This window comes from Anneissia japonica, unplaced genomic scaffold (assembly GCF_011630105.1).
Source record: "Anneissia japonica isolate Jap-2015-1 unplaced genomic scaffold, ASM1163010v1 scaffold750_len1593409_cov174, whole genome shotgun sequence".
NCBI classification, from domain to species: Eukaryota; Metazoa; Echinodermata; class Crinoidea; order Comatulida; family Comatulidae; genus Anneissia; species Anneissia japonica.
The window spans coordinates 66,805-76,945 of record NW_022756705.1 but is presented as its reverse complement, the minus strand read 5'-3'; the positions used below and the strand labels follow the sequence as shown (position 1 = coordinate 76,945).

At 36.2% G+C, this 10,141-nt stretch overlaps 1 protein-coding gene and 1 long non-coding RNA gene across 2 annotated transcripts in view; one reads left to right on the top strand and one right to left on the bottom strand.

Annotated features, from left to right (window-relative positions):
* LOC117124317 overlaps window positions 1-4,453 on the top strand; it is a 15,685-nt gene extending 11,232 nt beyond the window's left edge. Inside the window, exons 6-9 of the mRNA XM_033270505.1 lie at window positions 807-1,541; window positions 1,997-2,065; window positions 2,987-3,071; window positions 3,652-4,453. Of these exons, the coding sequence (XP_033126396.1) occupies window positions 807-1,541; window positions 1,997-2,065; window positions 2,987-3,071; window positions 3,652-4,084 (1,322 nt within the window). The 3' untranslated portion in view covers window positions 4,085-4,453. The remainder of the gene's footprint in view (window positions 1-806; window positions 1,542-1,996; window positions 2,066-2,986; window positions 3,072-3,651) is intronic.
* Window positions 4,454-5,054: 601 nt separating this feature from the next.
* Window positions 5,055-8,734, bottom strand: LOC117124316. Its single transcript, XR_004447958.1, has 2 exons — window positions 8,612-8,734; window positions 5,055-7,404 (listed from the first exon to the last, which is right to left on the bottom strand). It is a non-coding gene; the product is annotated as an uncharacterized LOC117124316 (long non-coding RNA).
* Between the last annotated feature and the right edge of the window lie 1,407 nt (window positions 8,735-10,141).

Genomic DNA, 10,141 nt, shown 5'->3' with positions numbered 1-10,141 from the left:
GGTGTATATATATACGATATATGTATATACTATATATATATGTATATAATCAACATATAATCATTTCACACATAATGGGGATATATATTGATACTTGCCTTTTAACAAGAACTAGTGCTGTTCAAATACACATGCGCAGATGAGTGTGGATGATGAGTTCCTTTAATTGGATTTGAATTTCCAACGGAGCCTCAATGGCCCAGTTGGTTAAAGCACGTCAGCGATCGACCAGAGTGTCCTACACCCTAGGTTACCACTACTTTATTTGGCTATAATTCAGAAACATATACCAGTGCCAAATCCTACAGACCGTAGAAGGTCTGGCGTCTGTTTTCTCCTTTCGTAGCTTATCGTAGACCACCTAACATCGTGATATACACCCAAGATCTAATTCAAGAGGCAAACTAACTCTTTCGACAGCCATAACTTGGGCAATCATGTTTGTGGTTTATCATGCAGAACATGTTCCTTGCTTGATTCTATACAATCATTCAAGAGCAACCAAATCAAACTTCATGTTCCGGATATGACAATTAATAAACTGTCTCGCCAAAAATGTCATTTATTTCACATATTCATATATTGTAATCTTTGTGGTAAAAAATATAACTGGGAAACAAAAAACAAAATACCCTCCGTATGAGGATCAAAACAAAAAATCAGCTATCAAAACCTCTAAGCTTGATGGACCTTATTTAAAAACACCACACTTTTAGTCATTTGAATGAACTGGAGTTTGTATAAAAGTTATTTATGAAAATATGTAATGACGCATATTGATAATATTAATACGATATTCTTTTCAGTTCCTCCTACTGTAACAAAAACAGAGCAATTATCAACTGAGTCGATGCTACAAACATCTAGTAATGGGCAACGGACCTCCAATACCTACAAAAGCACCACCCCTGCTAGGACAATGACATCCAATGACTTAAATCAAGCCAATATTACATCATCAATACCCAATGATTCCAGCGAAACCCCTGCTACTCTAAAAGTGAGTACTGACGAATTGGGTAGAGGCACTGCTACAACCTCAGTGTTAACTAATGATTCAAGCCAAATAACTCTTTCACCACCAGTTTCTATTACACCAGTGATATCAACCATGGATTCCAGCAAACGTCCTCCTTCAACAACAAGTGACCTGCGTCAAATGACATATGTAACGACACCTACGAAACCAACACCATTAACCGAAAGCTATGAAAGTACCACCTACAATAACATGGAAGGCTCGACGTCATCTAGCCTCTTTCCAGACTCACAAACTCCGTCCAAATCACTTTCAACCATGAAAACTACAGTAGACGACAGTATCACTATAGGAAACACTAGTCCTAGAAGTCTTACTTCAAAGCCATCGATTCAGGACTACACTGCAACAGATTTAGTTGTTTTTTCCACAACAGCAACAAAAGTTACTAAAACTTCAATGTCAACTAATATGCCTTCCTTATCAGATGGAACTACAAAATTTCCAAGAAGTACTCTTAACACCACAACACCCACGGGTGTCTCAGATTCAATGGCAACTAGTAAGTGTATTGATTTGATATATTTAGGTACAAGGTAGGTCATGTATTGTCGATACAAAGATATGAAATCTTTTCGTTTTTCTGATTGCGTCATTTATATTCATAAGGGACCAATTAATGTTATATGGGTGCCATGTAAGTTGCAAGTATTATTGTATGGAGTGCCATTAGCGCCGTCATTGCAGATCTTCCTGTAGTGATTATTCGATTATTTGACATGCTGCAGTGTTAAGTTGATATGAAGTGCTGCATAGTTTATATACTGTAGTTAACCCCTGATGCGCAGTAACGCATCAGGGCACTTTCTTATTCTAACATCAGTTTTCAATATGCCGATGAGGGGAAGTACTACTTCTGCTTTACAGGCATAATAAACTATATATTATTAGGCCTATTTAAAAACAAAAGCACGGTATATGAAATATAAAAACAAATTCAATACGCTTACATTTTAGGTAAAGCGGATAATGATAATAATGTTCCAAAAGACCAGAACACTTTACTTGAAGATGAGGATCAGTGGTGTGAGTATATTAATTTATACATATAAATAAATTAATATAAATTATATAATTTAATTAAATATATAAATATAATCAAAATAGCCGTTAAAACTGTTAAATTATATATAAATAATCGAAAAAAGCTAAATACAGTGTAAGAATAAAGGACATGATGGTACATCATGTAGCATAGCTCTCAACGAAAGTTATCCTGTAAATAAATACGGTACATTGTGTAAAAAATCCCTCCGACAGGATTTGAACCTGTGACCTCTCGTTGTCAAGGCGAGAATCATAACCATTAGACCACAACACAACCATAATGTTTCAGTTGGTTAAGCCTCCTTAACCAACTGGACATTTAGAGTTTCGTTGAAAGTTCGAATCGGATTGGAGGCAAATTGATTTTACTTTATATTATGCCGATACAACATTAGTGAAACAGAGATCAATTTGATATGCCATTTTAACAAACGACAATGCAAGATCTCTGAATACTCCCAAGTAATGTAACACCTGAAGAAATAAACGTCTTGCAGTAATGCTTTAGGCCTATATATTTATATCAATTGTAAAGAAGAGAAATCTGCGAGAGTGAAAAAAAGTTACCCACTTGCATGTTAGCTTTTACTTACCGATTTTGTAAGCATGATTCATCCATTGTTTCCCAAGAGGCCTAATATATTGTAAGCTGCCTCCGATTAGTATTTCTAATGCTGTTGACTTATGGTATGGTCAAATAGTAACGAAACAAAACCCCAACGAGCGATTGTGCTAAACATAGTAATGTTTAAATACGTAAACATAGTACAAAAACACATTATAAGAATCATTTATAAATAGACCGGAACCAGTATTAAAACATTCTTGCTTTTTTTGCCGGATGAATATTCTATATTAGTTGTTGTATAATATTGTTATGTCATGCTTTTTTTTTTACAGATCTGTATATGATCTTAGCTGCATTGTGTTTGATTCCTATTCTCATTCTTCTAATTCGATGTTGTTGTTGGAACGTGGGTCACAGGTATGATTAAATGTTTTACTCGTTTTACTACAAATTTTATTAAATTATAAAATTGATATTGATGATAATTGGCCTATTGATAATTTACATTCATGTGATCATTGAGGTAGATGGCAAGTGAAATACAAGCATACAATTATTTTACAGTAAGCCTGGTTGCTGACGCCCACTGCCTCTCTTTTGGACTGTCTGAGCGCATCTATATATTTAATAAATTACAACAGCTAAAATTCCAATAAGTCATAAACCTTAGATAATAATTATACGAAAAATGGGCTAAATATATTAATTTACAACACATGAACATTGATAACACATTAAATAAACAATAAATAGCATTTACAATAATTATTAGAATATTCAAGTAATACCTAGTCAAATCTTCAAAACAATCAATCGGCCAATTACTGTATTCAGTCGATGGTTCAATCAAATAAACAATCAACCAGTCACGATTGAATGTTGATAGATGATCAACCAACCGATTAACCACCCAACCACACTGGTATCCATCAAATGTTATCAGACTATAATCGGAACTGCTGTGTATTAAATAATGCTGGCCTTTTTTGTTTCATAGGGAGCGACACAAATTTGATTATTCACAAAGCAAAGGAAGCAAGAAAAAACACGTCCTTCCCGAAGATGAAGATTGCGATTCTATAGATGATAACTGTATTATCACAAGTGGCACAATTGTTGATGAAGAAGATCAGCCAGTGCCCATTCCATCATATCGCTGGGTTCCTATGGCAAGTGATAACAAACACCTGATTGAGAAAGATACTCCTGTAGAGGCGGATCCAGTCTGGAATATTGGAAGTAATGATGGCGTTGTGGACAACGAGATATATGAGGGAGGAACTGACTTAGAAATAAATGCTGCAACGCCTGCCAACGGTGTGGAGGGAGCTAAAGGCGCAGATAACTTGTATAGTAAAGTTGACTTCTCTAAAAAGAAAAATAAGAGAGCAACTATTATCATTGATAGTAAGTCATTTTCTGCACCTTAAATTCAAAAATGAGGTAAACGTTTATCGCTGTTGCGTTTGTGTTCACCGTTTTGTATGTCGAAAAATATATCCAAAAAACTGATAACACTGAAAAAAGAGAGTAGAGAGATGTTTTTTTTCTATTAAAAGTAATGTTTTATCAATCATTGGCCCCAGTTAGTATAAAACTATGTAGACATAATTTAAAATTATTTTTACAAGTGTACGGTATTTAATTGCATACAATGTGCGTGTGTCCGTTGCTATTTGAAGCGCTACTTAAAATTATAGTAAGAATTACTCTATATTTAATTTGTTTAGGTTTTCAGATGTTATGCATATTATACTGATATTTTATATGTTAATAAAATATATATCTTAGTATTATTACGTATTATTAGTATTTTGTTACTACCATAAAACATGTTATATTAAAAGCTATATGTATGTGGACTTGCCCTATAATTAATTTGCTTAGGTTAACAAATGTTATGGTTATATATCAATAAAAAATATAATTATATATTTTCAAAGACGTGTACACCGTACACGGCACCCTAGCGTTAAAGCATTGGTTTGTATCAGATAACAGAAGTTAAGCAACGTTGGATATGTGACTATGTGGAATTAATTATCGGGTGTTGTAAGCTCGAGTGAGTTGAGTGGTCGAGTAGTACGCAGTGGCGTATCTGAGAATCCTGAAATCGAGGGATGCGAGGTAGAATATTATACTAGTCCCCGGGAGATGAGAATCAATTTCCCAGCCTCTTGGCGGTATAACCAGTCTTTCAAAGCGTTAATCCAAAACCTTGCCGTCCTGCACTTTCTCCTGAAACTAAAATTTACTGTGTTGGGCCACTCAATGTCTTATACAAATACACGAGTTGATCGAGACTGAACCACCTCTTAAACAACTACCAGGAGTTTTTTGTCCTTTCTACACTACACGACCATAAGTTACTCAAACACAATTAGACAAAACCACTGTGGCTTACATAAGCGATAACTTTATTAATTCAATTTATTTTCTTCAGCAAATTTAAAAACTATAAGTTACCCCAGCACATGATAAAACCACTTAGGCATAAACAATACATCTACTTAATTTATATTCTTTTTTTCTTCAAAATATATAAAGAAAACACTACTATCTCCTTTTCTTTTTTTAAATTTTATATAAAACTTCGCCATCACGCGAGGTTGCGTTAGAGTACCTGACCTAGATTACAAGCAGTATCACCATCAGCTGTTGTAACATCGGATACCAAGTGTGCATGGTCCAGTTCGGCGCAGGGATAAAGGCAGTAGCCTTGTTCGCTACCAATTTCCTCAACGTCCGCCCCAAGAGACAAATGTGGAAAACAGATACGCACGTTCATGTCAAAGAGAAGGCATTCGTCGGAAGAATCCCTAGAGTGTTGACAGGCCGCATAACTGGCAAGTTGATAATTAATCCGCAACACCAAAAATGGCTACGGTCGGATGAAAATTCAACTTTATGCAAATTTGACAGAACATAGGCTACAGCTTCTACAGATACAGATACACTTGATTGACATTTGCATTTTGATTGAGATGCAGATGCCATGGCAGCTTCATTTTAGTGGTAATAAACATAATAGGAAAAAAAAAACATAAATGCTATTCGTGACTGCTGTCGCCACCACATTGCCTACCAAGTAGGCCAGATCTTTCGCATTCAACCTGGGATGCTCCATTGTCCACCGGCAAGCTTCTGTATCTGGGAAAACTTGTCCCGAGAAATAATCTACCCAATGACTAAGAAAACGGAGATTTACTAGTCGGAACAAGCTAAGACTTAGTCCAATTGACCAACATTAAACTTGCTGCTGAATCAGTGCCAGAATGAATGTCTCTGCTCGAAGCAATCTCCATCGACGGACTCATCAGGTAAATCATGTTTCATAGACCGTAACCTTACGACAGACGCCACCGGCTTTATTAATTTTGTAAACATCTTGGGGCCCAAACGGAGGCAACTGAAATGCGTATAGCTGCCTTTCCTAGGCAAATCGAATGTATTTGCTGTAGCTTTCGCACACCATAAATTCCTGAACCATGAAATAAGCATCCTTCAGGTCGATGGATGGAAATCATCACATCGCCATTTTAGATTAGATCCATCTTGAATTCCTGTTCCTCTACAAAGCCTTTCAGATACTTGAGATTGAAAACTGAGCAAACTAGAATAACCGTTTGCAGAAACTGTTGAGATGTGGGCTGACCCGCCTTACAGGTCTCTTTACCAACATTTTGTTGATTCCTTCGAGCATGCCTCCGACATTGTTCCCCGCCCAATGCATTGTAATGGTATGGTTTCATCCTCCACTTCCTTTCACTTTAGCAGGATCCATTCTCTACTACCTTTCTTCGCATACTAGGCAGCGGCAGAATACAACCTGAAGACATCTTCTGCTGCGGCTTACTCGGCTTTTGCTGACTCGTCGCCTTGCTAGTCACTAGCCAGCTTACCTTTCTACAATCGCTGAAAAGCGACTTCATGGATGGCGGAGTATCCTTTAAAATAAAAGCCTTGAACATCCATATTTTTCTGGATGCTCCACAGTGCATCTGGAAGTGGGTGCAATGAATCAAGAAGGTATAAATATTATATTTATTCTTTTTATTGGGACTGCTTAAAGCCAGTGACTTTTCGGGGCGCCTCAACCTTTCCCTTCCAGTTATGTCTTCTTTCTGCGTCATCATCCCTGTCCCTGTGTCTCCATGGTGACTCAAACGGTTCCGAACGAACTAGATCCAGACAAACTCGGCTCTGACAGTGTTGGATTTTGAAGTACCTGCACCGGACAACTCCACTCTTTATATCAAATCAACAGGTACCTAGGTATAGACCTATGGCTTAAGCACATCAGCTTCTCGTCCAGGCACAATTTGATAACTGTTGAATCCAGTGGGCCTACTCATAATGACCTTGGTCAGCATCCGTAGCTACCTTACGACCGGATAAAGCGAGGCGTGAAGAAGGACTATCACTATCAGCGCGTGATCGATTCACAGATGGGAAGAAAGATTAGTAAAGATAGTAATGCTTGAAACGTTCTTAGATGTAGAAATACTTTTACCGGACAACAAACCCCAAAGTAGAACAACTCACTGTAAAATCAATATTTCAAACAAAACATTCTAATATCTTGATTTGTACCTGAATACCACAGTACAGCGTAGAGAAAAGGTGGTTGCAAGATGCGAAGGTTATGGATTGACGCTTTGAAGAATAGGTATACCGCCAAACGGCTATGAAACGCCTAGTGATTCGAAACCGAAAGAGGACGCAGTATAATCACATTCAAATACCAGACCTGAAACAATTAATAAAGAATCAAGAGACAGATATATACTAGTGTAGAAAATGCCGGGGAGCGACAGGCTTTGAAAAATATATTGTCGGCTGTTTATAGCTGTTTACTGAAGGAAGGGAAGGCATCGTGTCAAAATGCCCTCTTGGTGGTTATATCAATTAGACCCAAGGCTCTTAAATTAAAGTATTTTTTCAATAAGCAGTATTTAAATGTATTGTAGTTAAAGGCAAGTTTACCCAATCCTATACTTTACAAAGGCCTGTCACAAAATTGGATGGAGCATAAAGAATCTCTATGAATGGAGCGATGTACCTCCACATCACAAAGTTAGTTTAGGGCGTTTACGTAACGTATTCGTAATTTTAAAACTGGGATATTATGTAACTGATTATGCTAAATCAGTTCTCAAATTATATAAAGACACATTGCATTCACATACAAGTCAACTGTCAACAATGATATAATACAAGCATGCCCAATAATAATAATTCCTTGATCACTGAAATATTGTTAAAATAAAATTCAAAACTAAACAAAGTTGAGTTTTGGTTTGCTCCCCCTATCTGCACTTCTGTGCTATGTGTTTTATAAACCAGTATCACCACCATTAATTAACTTATTACTAAAATTCTCTACGGCTACCTGTCTTGATTAATGCATATTCATACCTGAAAACCTCGAATAAAAGCTATGGGCTTTTTTTTTTTAGGACCCTTAAAGATAAGCATAATTTCGAGATTACTTTTGCAAACTAAAGAGTTGGGCTTCTTTTCAAAATGAATGCTGAAAATTTTGAAATTGCTGTAGCTACTGAGATACTAAAATAATATTATTTAAAGATCTTAAAAAAAGGCCATATTAATGATATATTAGCTCCTTTTCGGGATTTCTTTTGCAAAATGAAGTGTGCATTTCTTTTCGAGATTAAGCCCATGGGCCTTCTATTTGAGGTTTTAGAGTATTATACCGGTAACATTTAAGGTCTTCGTATTTCCCTGGCGTAACATGCAGAACTTTCATTTTTTCATTATCCACTCTGCAAATAACTTATTAGTTGCAGTCCCAAGAATCCAATCAATGACTCAATCTTGTTTTCTCAGCCTCTTTTATGTATAATAAGTTTCTCCCTCTCTTTTTAAAATATCGAATGCTATAAATTCACTTAAAGTTTAATTGAAATTTATAAAACTATAAAAGTAAACCTTACCTTTGGTAACAGGCTTGCCTTCAGAGGAAAATTTGGGTCTTACATAGCGACTTTAAGTTTAGAAAATGATAAAAGTAAAGCTAAAGGTACGAGAATAACCCATAGCTCGCTGCGTCATTGGCATTATTTCTAGACACATCAAGTTTAGTGTTACTCAAATATTTGCTCGTGTGAGCAAAAGTTTGAATAGATCGATTGAACACATTGTGTCCTATTGTACATTATAATACAACAGAATTGCTTATGATTCCATAGTAACAATGTCATAACTGCTGCAGCTGAGGTATGTCTAGGACTCTTTACGCAGTTGTGTGTAGATAGCAATCAGACTATGACTCAGATTTCAAGGTATTTAAAAAATTATTTATACTAAATACAAACCAAAGTCGTTGAGTCCGCCATTGAAGGTTATGTTGCCTATTGGGTTTTACTTATCTACTTTACTATTTCTAGTTGATTTTTTTCATTCATGTACCTCGTCGCACTGTGCTACAGGTTTGGACTAAAATGGCTGTGTTCATTCATGCAAATTAGGCCTTTCAATTCCCGATAGTTCTGTAGTAGGTCTGTAGACCGGGGTCAGTTGTTACAAAATGTACATATTGTTCCTTAATTACGTAATTGAATGAGACAAACACACCATTTTTATTCTAATGCAAGAACAGTATATTAAAACGAAGCAATTACAACTGTCATATATCAATCCGTTAATTAATCATTAATTAATTAATTATTGTAGTAGATCAACTGTAACAAATTACCCCTGGTCCGGGGTATATTGTTACATCATGTGGGGCAAGTTGTTACATTGTACAAACTAGATAAAATGTTTAAAATATGCAAACAAACATGCTTTAAAGTGTATAAAAGAGACAACAACATTATTATTCTAGCCTTATGGTTAGACCGCACTATAATTCATTTTAGCTACTCAACAAAACAGTCAATCAGAAATATCCTATCCATTTCTTCTTTGTAATGATCGCAGGAGTAAAGTACGCCTCCTTCGCTACACTCGCTATGTGACCATCCTTGTTACAGTAACAACTTACCCGTAACAACTTACCCCACGTGCTATTTTTATATTGAAACACAGATAGTTGTGTTTAAATGTGTGGTAATGGCCATGCTTCACATAAATATATAAACTTTCTTTATCCATCTACATGAGGGAAAGCTATTACAGAAACGTTTGTCATGACAAATTTACTTTTGGGATAAAAACAAACATTTTATTTACATTTCCTGTCAGGCATTCGGATCGTCACGCTACGGCCGGCGGTGATGGATCTTACAGCGCCCTATAATACGACATCGGTTATACCTCCCTCTGCTTTTCCTATTTGGGGAAAAGGCCACTGTAACAATCTACCCCTGTAACAACTGACCCCGGTCTCCCCTACATTTTATATTCTGCATTACACTACCCAACGGCCCTGCCTTTTCGACTCTAAAGGTGTCGATCCAATAGAAGCATCAGGCCAGTTCTGATTTTTAATATACATATAACATGCATATATTTGTGAGTCT